At 35.1% G+C, this 15,060-nt stretch overlaps 1 protein-coding gene across 2 annotated transcripts in view; it reads left to right on the top strand.

Moving 5' to 3' along the window:
- The window catches only part of LOC127865222 (somatomedin-B and thrombospondin type-1 domain-containing protein-like), an 86,120-nt gene that overhangs the window by 35,279 nt on the left and 35,781 nt on the right, over nt 1-15,060 (top strand). For both annotated transcript variants that reach the window (XM_052405229.1, XM_052405230.1), the window contains exon 2: nt 9,752-9,961. In XM_052405229.1, the coding sequence (XP_052261189.1) occupies nt 9,752-9,961 (210 nt within the window). The remainder of the gene's footprint in view (nt 1-9,751; nt 9,962-15,060) is intronic.

The raw sequence follows: 15,060 nt of genomic DNA, 5'->3' as shown, positions 1-15,060 counted from the left end.
CCTTTTATCTGAATATATAGTGCAATATTGTGACAAAAAAAAACTTTGGGGAGTATCACCTGTCTCCGACGGTTTCTTGTTTACTTTGAGTCAATATAAACCTTGAAACATTTTGTAGACTTTTGTGTAGTCTTTATCAAAGATGAATTTCATATTTATTCTTGCTGCACAATTGTTTGAGTGGACAGTAACAGAAAAAATCATTTTTTAAATAAATTCATTTTTTAGACTGTGACAATTAGTTCAAGTTACATGCATCTTTGTGACACGATTGTTTCTGAATGTTGCATCAATGTATATTTAACAAATAAATGTACATGATTTCAAGTTTGACTTTATTTATTATGTATGAATGTTGCATCATCAGTTATCATGCTATATCTAACTAAACATCTGTGGTACAAAGCTGTTGAATTTCTCCCCAGGAAGTAAAGGAAGCTAAGAATTAAATGACCTCAATCTAGCAAATGGAGTTAAAATTTGGCCTTGGGTCACTTTCACTTCCAATAATTTATCTTGGAAACAAAGAAACTAGGGCTGTCACGATACGCCGTGAGCGTACCGCGGTATATCGTGGTACGGCAACACTGTATCGCGGTACGTACCGCGGTATTTTACAGAATATGTATCTGTGAAGAAAACAGCAGAATAACAAGTTTTACAAACTTTATTAAACTCAATAATCAGAAAACAATAAAACTGTAAAAGAAACTGTAATAAACTTGATAGAAGTAGTCATACTCTCTATCGAAAAAACACTCTTTTGAAAACACATTTTTATGACTAGAATGTTAAGATAACGCTATAAATTATAATGAAGAACAATGATGATTTAACTTTAAACTGTCCATATGTTATCATCACATAACCTAAGAAAATGGACAGAAATTATCACAAATCACAGTTCTTTTTACAAAATAACAGCATGTCAACCAATTCTGGAGCCAAGGACGCCCTTTGGGCAGTTACAATATCACCGGCTGAGCTGAACACGCGTTCAGCTGGCACAGATGTTGCTGGTATGCACAGGCGTTGTTTTGCGACAGAGGCAAGTAATGGGAACTGGATACAGTTTTTCTTCCACCAGTCTAATGCGTTGCTTTCTATGCTTATCTGATTCATTAGCTTATATTGTTTTATTTCTTCTTCGATTTTCTCCTGCAAGGACATGGGCTTGGCGGCTGTGGCCTCTTCAACATTCTCAAAGTCAAATATAGCTGCAAGACCAACTTTCTTTGAGGAGTCTGAGGACCGCTGACATTTGGCTGCATTCTCTGAAATATGAAATGTTATAATAAACAAATATATACCAGTTCTTAAAATTATAAAGTATGATTTGCAACATTTTTTTTACTTTATAAAAGCAGGCATAAGTTAACAGGTTAATATATAAAAAAATCACCTTAAATTTTTGGGTTGAATAAAGTACATTTGACATTTTACTGTAACTGCTGCATAGTGCACTTGTTGTTTATACCTTCATCAGATGTCTCAGTAGGAGATGGTGATTGGCTGGTATTTGGCCTCTCGGGAAGCACAGGATGTGGAGGAATATGTTGTCCAGGGGTAGGAGCCTGGGTGTCAGCTTGAACGTGTACCTGAAACAATCGGATTTTCTTTTCATTGCTAGAGCTTTTTGTTGTATACATTTCTTTGATGCATCAATGCTGATAAAAATATTTTGCTCTGTTTTATCACTTTACTTAATACTGACTTCCCTTTATAAAATGTGTTCTAATATTATAATCAATATTATCATTTATCCGGCATTATTATTTTCACTATTTATCATGCGAAATAGTAATAGCAGAAGCAGTAATGCAGTATGTTTTGTTTTGTAGCTTTGTAACCCCTACCTTTCCATCCCCAGATTGTAACAACAGCGCCAAGCGATGGTAGGTGTTCTCCATAGCCTCTGGTGTCAAGTAAGTGGTCTTGAAACGTGGATCCAGAAGAGTGCACTCAGACAGGAAATTCTGAAGCTCCTCACTGGTGTACCTGCAGAATGATAACAATACTTTTCTGGTTGCTCACAATTCATGCAGACATGTTTTAAAATTATCATTCTCTTTTTACTGATAACTAATTTGATCAATTTTTATTTATAGTTTTTCAGTTTACATTCTATTAATTTATCACAAAATAAAAATTTGATAATTGTTAATTGTAAAGCAATAACCAAATTATTTTGAAATTAACATAAAAATGGTTTAAATATAGTATAAAGTTGTTTTCATTTTATGGTACCTAGTGTTCAAGTCACTTAGGACGGCCTCCTTGATAGATCGTGACATAGGGGAGTCTGTGCCTATCAATGCCATATTCTGTTGGACTTTCTGTATGAGCGGAATGATAGCTGAAACTGTTGGCATACTCTCTGTGCAGACTGCTTCTGTTATTGCCTTCAACGGATACAGGCATTTCACTATGTCCTCTGCCAGTTTTGTGTCTGCTTCATTCAACATGCTTGTCTCATGGTCTATGTGGCGACTTATTTCTGGTGACAAAAGTGTTGCATAAACAGCAGGCTGCAACTTGAGGTACCGTTCCAACATGTCAGCGGCAGAGTTCCAGCGTGTAGGAACATCGCAGGTCAACTTTAAGTTTTTCATACCTAAAAGATTGGTTTTTGCTGACAGTACTGCTGCTGCTGTAGTACTACGGTGAAAATACCCGACAAGTTTCCGAACACGCCCTAGTATCCTTGAGACGGAAGTAATCTTCAGGGCTTTCTGCGCACCAAGATTGAGTGTATGAGCGAAGCAACCAATGTGTGGTTGGCTGCCAAGTTCCCTAGCCGCAACTGTCATATTTGCTGCATTGTCAGAAACTAGTGGGGGGTTGGGGGTAGTGATGCACCACTCTGATATGGCATCTCTCACAACATTTGCAATGTTTAGACCAGTGTGGCTCTCTGGCATACTGCGTGTTTGAAGAACAAAGTTCTCAAGTTTCCACTCTGGTGTAATGTGGGCAGATGTGACGGTGATATATGACATATGAGCTCGGCTGGTCCATCCATCTGTGGTTAATGCAACTGTCTTGGCATTGGAGAGACTAGACTTAACTCGGACTGCTGTCTCTTGATACATATTTGGAATCAATGTTTGGGAAAAGTATGTTCGACCTGGGATTGTGTACCGAGGATCCAAAGTCATAATCATCTTTTTGAACCCTGTTCCTTCGACAACAGATACTGGTCGTATGTCATCAATTATATATTTGCCAATAGATCTAGTGATGCACATGGCTCTGTCGGAATTAAAGGGATATTTAGAACCAAACATACCATCAAGGGTTTTTTGCTTTTTAACCACATGTTTTGTCTCATCCTCTTCATCTGTTGCCTTTGACGTACTGGATTTAGTAGCCCTGCTGAGATTCGGATGACGGCGATCGATGTGGGTTCTCAGATTTGAGGTACCTCCACCACTCATTTTAACGTCCAGATTGCAGTGGCTACAGACGGCAACATTATCAACTAATTGATTTATCTTTGTATTGAGTTTCAGGCCAAAATGTTTCCAAATGTCACTTTTTGCTTTCTTGTTTTTTACAATTTTAAACTCATTGTTATTGTTATTCGCGTCTTTTATGTCCGCCATGTTGTTTACAATAGATGTGACTACGATCTGTGTAAATCGAACGCTTAAAGGACATGTTTAAAATGCGGAGTCAGCGGGCCCAGTATTGAAAATCCGTAGCGTTCTGACTTTTCCTCGACTTATTCAGAATCTTAAGATAACATGATTCGGAAGTGCCATGCTTTGAACGATCGATATACTAAAGAAAGAAAATAAGAAATAGAATAAACATCTTTTTGATAATTATGAACTTATTTGCAAAGGAAATCGGTCCCAAATTCCAAAAAGGTTTGGACCCATACATCGCCGTATTTTAAACGTGAAAGTAAAACATCTACAAGTGGAAGCGCTTGCTTGACCTGGATATTAACGGATTATTTATTAAGCCCTTTTGAATCACTTCTACAGTTTTCAAAACGATATCTATATCAAAATAATTATGTTATGTATTTATATCTGTGCTCATATAATATTAAAAAACCGGTGCGCAACGCTGTACCGCGGTGCGATTTTTTTCACGACATGCACCGCGATATACCGGTATACCGGTGAATCGTGACAGCCCTAAAAGAAACACAGAAACCTTGTGTTGGCTTCACAAATGGTGGCAATCAGAGGTTTATAGCCATCCCAATCACTTGTTTTTAGGTTGAGACATTTATATCAGCTGCCCAAATCATTTTAGATTTTTATCCAATGAAATTTACACTAATAGAAGGCTGAACTAACAATACACATGCTGTAAAATAATACTTAATTCTTGAGATCAATTTATGCACTGTTGTAAAACAGCAATAAATAATAATTTGGCGGTTTAAACTTATTCTAGCGGGTCAGTGGACATGTCTAGGTCAAATGGTATCAGCTACAGTGGTATGTATCCTTTTAAGTGGTGATTGGAGAGGCATAAAAGTAATTAAAAAGCACACATTGTTCAATTGATCAATTGATCTACGGCATAAAAGTGCAATATAATTTGCTTCAATATCCAGAATTGCAGGATTCCAGATATTTTAACTGCTTGTCCATTGATTGTAACATTCTTAAGTTAAAGAAAAATATTTGTATCCCTGAAGAAGCAAAATTTCATCTTCATGAAACTTGGTCAATTAAAGAATTTTCCAATCTGATTTGTCTGCTCAGGAGCTTCTCTGTTGGCTTTAAAGTCATGCAGGATTTTGTGATCTTATTGGTCTCATGCCCAGATGCATAAGGCTGGTCTGGAGTAATTTAACTCTGGCCACATTTGGCTTTAGACACATTTTCGCATGATGCTGAGTTTCATAGTTTGTTATGCATAAACTACACATGTTTATTAGTTTTGAAATCATTTGCAGGACACTGACTGTAATCTACACATCAATTGTTCCCTGTGTTATACAATGGTGAACTACTTCAATGCCATCAGCGCTTTGATCAAACATATTTATCAGCATGTTCTGTCTGGAAAAAAAAGTTAAATGGGTGAACAAAAATATGCTTTATCTAATTAATGTGGCAGTAATAGTAACTGTGTTGAATAGAGGTTCATTTATTTCTGGTGTCATTTTAACAAAACTTTTATCATTTTGTGCTCTGGGTAAACTACGTTTAATGTATGTGCTTCAAGTATCATCACACATTAGCCTGTGCACATGCTTATTTGGAAAAACACTTTTGACTTTTATGTAATTCTTGTAAAATGGAAGTCTCTTTGAAACAAAAATCAAATATTGGCGTTAAGTGTCGTCCCTGATTAGCTTGTGCGGAATGCACATGCTAATCTAGGACTACAGTACACTCCACGCGTTTTCCCCAATTTCCCTCCATACTCCGCGGGGATTGACCTGGAGGGAGATTGAGAAAATCCCGCTATACGCGGCGTTTGCATGATTTTGGACGCGGCGGTTAACGATCGGCAAAACTGATAAGCCGACGCGGCAGCCCTCGGCGTTGGCAACGCGAGGGAAACTCCGCGTTTTATGAGATAACGATCAATTTAATTTTGTTTGATTTCCTGATTTTCAAATAAAATTACATTTATTACAAGTACATACATGTACATGTAGTATAATATTTACAATTAAAAAACCCCAACCAAGATAGATCGATCCCGACATGGTTGTAGAAGTAGTTTTTGTTTTATAGAAAACCTGTTGATTTACGACACATAAAACGTTGCCTTTTAACTAATACTTAATTCAATACTATTAAATACTAATTAATATAAACACAGATTGCAACATTGTTTTTATTTTGATAATTTAATCCAAAGTTTTCATGTTAGCAGGTGATTTTCCATACTTAACATGTAAACAAATGACCAAGGACCCTAAAAATCTTGCAAATCTGTGTGAATTGACAGTTTGACGTAATCAAAGAAAAGCCGCTTCCTGTCTAAAGGCATAAATTACTCAAGTAAACACTTCCAACGAATGCATATGGAATGGTTTTAATTGTCGGAACAAAGTCAGTTCTCTGCTCGCTAATGCATTTATTTTCCCTTTGTAGGTAGGTTATTCCATTGATTGCTAAAAGAAGGTGGTAACTATTGAGTTGATAGTTGCATTTAATATTCACAGTTTATTCTTGTTGCGTCAACATTTAAAACAATGTTTACCAGTAATTATGGACCAAATCGGCAGAGTGACATTCACACATGTTAATCCCTTTTGTCAAAACACCGCAGACAGCATTCTACACAATAGGTCAGTAGACAAGCTTTGCGTGTTTGCATAACGTCAAAAACTTAAAATCCAGTTCCGCCCAGATGTCTTCTTTAATCAGTTTACAGTACAATTACTGTTAAAATAATTACTCTACTAAAATACCATAACGTAAAAAATTCGGCGTGTTTGATTTGAAATTATTTTAGAGGAAATATCAACTTATTCGCGATAAAATTTCGTTAAAAAATACCATAGAAACTTTTAACCGAAATCAACAAAACTCAATGTTCTCTGCGCTACAAAGTTTGTATAAAAAATTCAATACACGCACGCTTTGCAGGAGTATACATTATACCTTGACCTTGTACATTGCAGCATAATTTTTGCGCGCTTTTGTCGGGAAATATACATGATGACTGTATATTGGAAGCATTTGTAAACTTCGTGTTAACAATTAAAAATCATAGTATGTTTCGGATTACTAATTATTATTCTCATTTGGAAATTTTACGGAACATTTATTCTTGTTTTATATGTGTTATGATTTAAATATTGATTTGTCAAATGTATTATATTCATTCATATTGTAGACGTACCTGTGAATTAAAAAACATAATTTGTATACGTATTAATTTTCTATACATTTATCTTTTTTTTTATATATGTATTACAGTATTTAAACAATTTATTATAACAATGGTTTTATTTTTTGGCATGCCCAGTAGCACACTGCTAACGCAGCGTTGCGCGGCGGTCACTGATAAGAACGGAAAGTGTCTGCATTTACCGACTAGCCTAAAGTAATACACGCCGCGGGAATTAGCGAACGCGGCGTAACGCCGAGCGTTTTATCGAGTTCACCTCGCTTTTCCAACGCCTTGTGAACACTCGCTAGCAGAAAAAACCCGCGGAGGGAGCACGTTTTTTTGGGAAAACGCGTGGAGTGTACTGTACATGTATACTTTATGCACATGTGTTAAACCTTGTTTTTCCAGAGACCCTCTCATAAAAAACATGGCAAAATGAAACATTCACGAGATTTCATTAATAAAGCATTTCCATAATATAATTGCCTATGATGTTCATATTCGCTAACACTCAGATGTTGCCTGACCGAATTATTTATTAAAAAAAACTCTATAATGGTCACAGAATGAACTTATATCTTGCCTGTCATTGTATGTAATATCTCCCATCAGTTCATTGCCTTGTTATTTTTTTATCCCAATAAACATCTGACAGGGAGGGCGGTCAGTTCATTGATACTTACGGTCATTACTCCCTTACCACCAGCCTTTGTAACACAATATTCGCACAATGAAATGTATACAACAAAAATGAACAGTGCCACATTTTATATGAGTTTCAGTTTTTAATTGGATACTGAGACGCCAGCACAGCGGACAGGTAGCTTACCAACTTTTAAGTGTTCTCCTCGGGCACTTGAAGGGGCATCAGCCTTGTATCACAGTGCGCTGTTTTCACCCAGAAGTGGGCAGTTTAGTCACATTGTTACTTGTGTCAATTACTTGTCAATTGAACTCCAACATGTTTAGGTCTTTTCTTTATATGATTACTTCAGAAAGTATCAAATTGGTATGATCTCACCACCACATTGTGTTAATTTTGTATACAAAAGGTCATTGCCCGTTATGTTTCAAGTTATGGAGTTTTAAGGCTTCAAACTCCTATGAAATTGAAACCTTTACTTGCTATTTTAAACTTGTGTTAGGTTAAAATGAGCAAGATGCATGGATACGTTGAAAATTGACTAAGAAACATTGAAACAATATCAATGCAATTTAAAACAGCTTTTTGGAAATTGCAATTTATGATATGCTAATTTGATTTTATCTTAATTTAACTAAGTGAGACAGGTCTAAGAACATTCAATTGAAATTAAGGCTGTAATGGGTACTAAAATATCCTTAAAAATCTAAATCATTTAAAAAATTCCGTGACCAAGGCAAGAATTATGGTCATTTTTCCATAATATATGTACCGTGGACCACCATGACTGTTCACAGTCACACACATGTAACCGGGCATATTAATTAAATGGCAACATGGTTTATCATTGCCATTACTTAGTGAAAATTTCATTGTTTTCAGTATTTATATCGTTATATAAATACTGGCTGTGTTATTACCCTTATAACAGTTTGCCCCAATTAACTCTTCTTATGACCCACACATATTTGCAAAAAAGAAGTTTGTACAATATGAAAATCAAGTAACTGGCGAGTCTTTTAAAAAGGATTAATTATCTTCATAAATGTTGAAGACAGGCAACATTTGTCTAGTCTTTAATTTGTAAAAGTATAAAATGGCACTCTAAATGCTGTTATTGAAGAGCTAAAGTAAGCTGCAGTTTTTCCAACAATAAAATATCCCATGCAGACAAAATGATTTAATTTCCTATTGTGAAATTCAATAAAATTAGAAAAGTAAAACATGTGATACATGATATAATATTGAGTGTCTTTTCTCTACATATGAGCTTCAACAAAAGATTCAATTAAGCAGGTTAATTAGTACCACTGTGGATTTCTTAATTACCCATAATTAACACAACACTACTTTATTGTCACTGAAACTAGATCTGTTATATTAGGACCCCCTGCTTTTAACTGATAAGCCATCAAAAGAAGTGCGGAGGTCTTTTTGTTAACCCTTTTGCTTCAATAAGCAAAAAAACGTGTATGGCAGTGATAAAAGATAGCTGTTCGTTCCAAAAAGCTTGTTATGCCTTTTAAGATCAATGTTCATTCATAAAAAAAATTGGTGCATAGCTCAATCTTGCAATCTAACAGTTTAATATATTGATATAGGTTGATTCAGTATTGATAAGGCATGCTTCAATCATCCAATTAGAATCAGGGTCACATGGGTAGGGCTTGAGAAGAGAGAAACGGTTTATTCATAATGTTTAATATAGCCAGTGTTTAATTTATGATTATTAAATGTGATATGTAATATAGCTCATGATAAGAAGTTTTTTATATTGTCTCAACAGGAGAAAACAAAAGCCAATATAAATGATGGGTCTCAAAAGATACAAAAATGGACAAAAAGTTACATATATTTATGTTAAGCAAGTCTATAAATAAGGTTAGTTATTACCACTGAAAGTTATTACTTTGAAAATGCATCAAATTAAACCGTTTCCTTTCCACTCTGCTAGTCAATCATATTGCATGAGAACTGTGTTATAAATATTATCTTCAGTTAAAAAATGTATGTTCCAACAGTTTTCCAAGAAATAAGACTTTTCCCTTGGTATAACAACTTTGTACTGTTATATGAATAGAAGCATAAAGAACAAAAGAATTGAGGTAACTTTGGGTTTTAATAACTCTACCTGGCCTCAGAGACTTGGGTCAGTTGGGACAGCTGATACGAATAAGCTGGAAATAAAGTTTTCACTTAGTTTTAATAATCACTCTGTTGAACGAAGGATAATTTTAAAATGCCAATCACCATTTCACACAAAACTTATCCCCACTTTTCTACTTACAGCCAAGGACTGCATCATGGGAGATTGGGGAGACTGGTCTGAATGCTCCAATTCTTGTGGCCTCGGGCGTACAACCCGTAAACGACCAATCATTCAGCTGCCCTCCTTTGGCGGCAAACCCTGCCCCACTGCAACAAAGGAAAAACAATCATGCCATGGCGAATACGGATGTCTACAGCAGAGTGTCGAGTATTCCAGGGAGGAAATTAGAGGTAATTTGCGAGGTTTTCTCTGACTTACTTAAGCTTAAGCAGTGTGTATTACAGTGCAGAGATTGAACGTAATATGAGGCGTAATATCTTGGCTCAATTCTAAACTTTGTCACATGAGGTCAAAAACTAAGGCACTAGGTCAAATTGAAGAAAAAGCTTGTCAACACTCTTAAATTCACATTAATAGTCTGATCGATAACACTTGGTGCAAACATATGTTCTAGTGAATCAAATTCTCAGCTGAGTTTGAAAATGGTTCCAATTCTTTAAAAAACATGACATCTAGGGGGCAAGGCAGGTCTCCTTATTTGGCTATTATAAAAACTTGGTCACTCTCAAAAAGTCATATTTGCAGTCCAATCTTCATGAAACATGATTAAGAACATTAAATTTTGTTCCAAGCATATCCAGAGGGGGTAATCAAGTGATAGTCAAGATCGCGACGTTCATGCCGAGGCAGGTATTTTTTTGCCGTTTTATACCCTTTATTACTTGTATTTATTTTTAAAATGCCACTCACTTTCCAGCCATATCAGCAAGAAAGTTACTAGCGTTTATTTCGTGTTGATATTCGCTCTTTATCTGGACTTGTTTTTACTCACTGTGAAATTTCTTAGCGGGATGACCTAATTTAAGCTCCACTAAGAAAATTTGCGGGGAGTAAAGTATCTGTGGACGCAGTTTTAGAGTAGATTCCTCTACAGGAGACTGATTCAAGTTAAGTTCGTCTGCTATAGCCTTTGTTGCTATTGCAATATAAGTCTAGGGTAAAATGTATGTTATCACGGTGTGTGAAATGTTGCACAACACCTAATATTTGAAAAATCAATTTGATTTGGACCAATACAAATTTTCTAAAGTAAAGTAGGCGTAACCATTGACACTCGCTTGAAAACTAGCACCTTGTTGGTGAATGGCAACTGGCTTGTTTTGGAGATGTTACCAAAAATGTGCAGACAATAATAATTTGTCAGCTTTTTGAGACGATGCTACAGTAGGAGGAGGGGTCAGGGGGAGGGTGATTTTTTCCAAAAACATGCAACTTGTTCTGAGTGCACACCCAATGAAAGAGCTCTAACAGTGATATTGGTTAATCACCTCTTATGATCACTGTAATGTAAACATCAAAATTGCTATCAAAGTGTTCAAGCAGTACCTCCGATGGCTTTATTGTAATTTCATGATCTACTGGTTTCAGTGAAATCAAAGAATTCACTCTAGCAGTGAGGTCTGTCTTAACTGCAGACGTGTGATCTTGTTACCATACTGCCTTTAATGTCCTGGCTGAAAAATAGCAAAGTGTCAGGTAAATTTACAGGTGTTAAGAGACAACAATAAAATTGATGTTGCAGCCTAAATCAAGCTGCGTACTTTTTTGAATGACAGTTTGGGGTTATTGACAAAAGATCGCCTGACAAAAAAGTAAGAAATGTTTGTCTTTTTTTTTTTACTGACTGTTTTATTTGGTACCAATGTCTAATGTGGCATTGAATTTGATTAATCAAGTCTTGTTTAATTGCTAGACTCAATGCCAGACATATAAATCAAACCGGTAACCTACAAAAAAACTCAAAGTTTCTTTTTCAAAGTCTGGGCAGATCAAGTAAATTTTGTGTTGATGTAACTAAAATATAATAATTGATATTTGTCATGTCCCTTATAACCCTGCATGCAACGAAGGAAATAATTTTCAATGAATGCTTAAATTATAGTATCAAAACAATTGTTTTAAAATAGGAGTGAGTACAATAAATACATTAGAAAATATATATAGTATACATCTTGAGGATAAATATATATATATATATATATATATATATATATATATATATATATATATATATATATATATATATATATATATATATATATATATATATATATATATATATGTTTTCCAGCTCTTGTGAGTGGGTTTTTAGTTGTATTTGAGGGCAAAATTCTGCATTTCAAATCTCATAAACAAAATTATTTTCCCAAATGACTACCTATAACTTCAAATAAAAAAATCCAAAAATAAATCACACACACATTGTTATGATAAATGTTATAGTCCTTGTAAGCAATTACAATATAACAAAATTACCATACATTCCTTTGTATAGCGTGCAGTTTTTTGCTTCCAAATTTCAAATTAAAAAGTTGGTGCGCGTAATACATTGATACAACGCTTTCCTTGCTGTTAAATTGCGAATAATTCATTTCGTAATCGTAAATAATCATAATAGCCGCCATTGTTGTATTCCAGAAAACTACACCCTATAATCTTAAAGACTGAAGGGCCGTTGTCAAACCAACAAAAAGTTGTTATCGGCAGATATGAACGGGGTAGCATTAGTTATTTACAATAAAATAAAATGTTTGAATAAAGTATGCAAACATTTATTTGTCTGTGTTTGTGCACTTCTACATTGGCAGCTTACTTTGGACTGGTAAAGGTATTTGGTCTTTTTGGCAGGTAACTGTAGTTGTGAACAGGGTCGTAAGTGTTTTCTAGTTTGGTCCAGGTTTTAGGCGCATTCATTGTTCATCACATTCAAGCCTGTGTAAGGCGACAAACGATAACCCAACTTGTCCAACATAATAGATAAACAGTTTTATGTCAATACTGACATATCTCAACAACTGTCTCCCATGCGCCACAAAGTTTTATTCAGCATTCAAATTTAAAGCCATGCTTTCCCCGAGGAAGAATGACATGATGTACATGAATTCTTATTTTCTCACGTTTTACACCAATTGCAGAAGGACTGTTAATCTGTTGCTTGAAAATTACAAAATTGTCAGAAAAGTATAGTCCTATGCAACCCATGCTCCTAATCATAATGACGCTTCCTATTTTGAATGCTTACCGGTAATTAAGCTTTCCAATGCCCCGGATTATTGGATTGCGCAATAGTAAAATGGCGGCCCTTTTTGGTCCGATTTGGCGGTTTTATTGTCTTTAAATGTTTTTTTCTCCATTTTTGCATTAATAAAACAGCCTGCGCGCTATACATGGGAGCGTGCTGTATGAGGGAAAATTTGGTAGTGAAAATCACTCTTCCCTGTCCAAAGGGACCAAGTCCCATTCCCAAAAGTGTCCTAATGTTTCTTTGTCCCTAAACTTTCATAACATGCAAGTCAATTAATTTATATTGCTATAAAGCAAAACGGTCCTGTGATATGATATGGCATCTGAGTTAATACCGCAGTATGCTGATTAATTGGTATGTCGTTGCATCCCTGTGATAAACATACTGGTAATCAATTCCATACAGAGGTTAATCATTATATAGCCAATCACTGCATGTGAGATCAATTGCTGCATGTTTGAAAAATCAAAACAACTGTCCAACATTTAATGTTTGATTTTCCTTTCTGTTACAAAAACATAATGATCAAGACATCCAAGATTTAACCGATAACTTTTTTTTCAATTTGCTGAGTCAACAAAAGCATGACAGATTTCTAGTGGAACTTGAACTAGTATTTTTTTTACATAAATTTCCTACATAATAATTCTTCAAGTGAAAAAAACACCCACAGATCCACATGAGAGGTAGAAAAAGTGCAGGATTAAATATTTGATAACCTTTTTATGATCTTGCTTTTGAATCAATAATTTGAATGATTGTTAGCATAGCAGGTCGGATTTATGGACATATTGTTGCCCCAGTCATTTAATGCCTGTACACTCATTAATCATGATGTCAAATGGGAAAATTGACAGTATATATGTGTTTTATGTCAGAAATGTTAAACTGAATTAGACTTGCTAAGCACTTGAACTTGTTTTACGAAGTATTTTTGGATATTGACTGGGCAGGTTAAATAAATACTCTACTACTCTTTCAACTAGGCTGAGAATTTAATAGGTTTGAATATGCACTGTTTGAGAGCCATTCAGAAATACCATTATAACTTTAACCCATTTATGCCTTGTGGACTTTCCCATCCTTCTAAATTGGATCAATTTATTTAAAAAATAAGGGATGTCTAGTATATTTATTTTTATATTTAGAATATTTCTTACAGAAATTCCTTTAAGCAAACAGCGCAGACGCTGATGAGACGCCACATCATGCGGCATCTCATCTGGGTCTACGCTGTTTGCCAAGGCCTTTTTTCTAGACGCTAGGCATAAATGGGTAAAGATAATACAAATGTAACTTTTATTTCGTTTAAAAAAATTAATATAAACAATATTTTAAAATACAGGTGTCTAAACATTTAGAGACAAGAAATACCTGAATGCTGCTCATATAAAGAAATAATTGTACCCAAGAAACTTGGCATTGAAACATTTTATCTAAAATCTGTGTATCAGAAAAATTAAGATTAAAGGAATAAGATAAGAACAAATTAGTGATTTGTTGCCTAAAGGCTTTGCAAGATTTCACAAAACTAAGGTGTTCTGAAACCTCTGCCCAGTTTTTTATGTGGCCTCTTAACATGATTTCCTGGAGGAAATGTGATTGCTAACAATTTAATTGCTAATTGTTTTGTATAGATATTTATGCCCCCCTTCGAAGAAGAGGGGATATATTGCTTTGCACATGTCGGTCGGTCGGTCTGTCGGTCCGTCCACCAGGTGGTTTCCGGATGATAACTCAAGAACGCATACGCCTAGGATCATGAAACTTCATAGGTAGATTGATCATGACTCGCAGATGACTCCTATTGATTTTGAGGTCACTAGGTCAAAGGTCAAGGTCACGGTGACTCGAAATAGTAAAATGGTTTCCGGATGATAACTCAAGAACGCATACGCCTAGGATCATGAAACTTCATGGGTAGATTGATTATGACTTGCAGATGACCCCTATCGATTTTGAGGTCAATAGGTCAAAGGTCAAGGTTACGGTGACTCGAAATAGTAAAATGTTTTTTGAATGATAACTCAAGAATGCATACGCGGCCAACAGGGCACACTCTGAACAATATTACTGAAGCAACTGGTCTGTAATCCTAAATCTATAATTATCAGTCCAATGAAACATCATCCTTTTAGTAAAATACAGTGGATCAGTAAAAATATTATCAGAATATGAGATTTTTTGTATATTTTGTATATTAAATATTGTGTTAATGTTAATTTTGTTGATTAATATAAATAT

Source organism: Dreissena polymorpha, chromosome 1 (assembly GCF_020536995.1).
Source record: "Dreissena polymorpha isolate Duluth1 chromosome 1, UMN_Dpol_1.0, whole genome shotgun sequence".
Classification (NCBI taxonomy): domain Eukaryota; kingdom Metazoa; phylum Mollusca; class Bivalvia; order Myida; family Dreissenidae; genus Dreissena; species Dreissena polymorpha.
The sequence above is the reverse complement of the archived record's forward strand: the minus strand, read 5'-3'. Positions and strand labels throughout refer to the sequence as shown.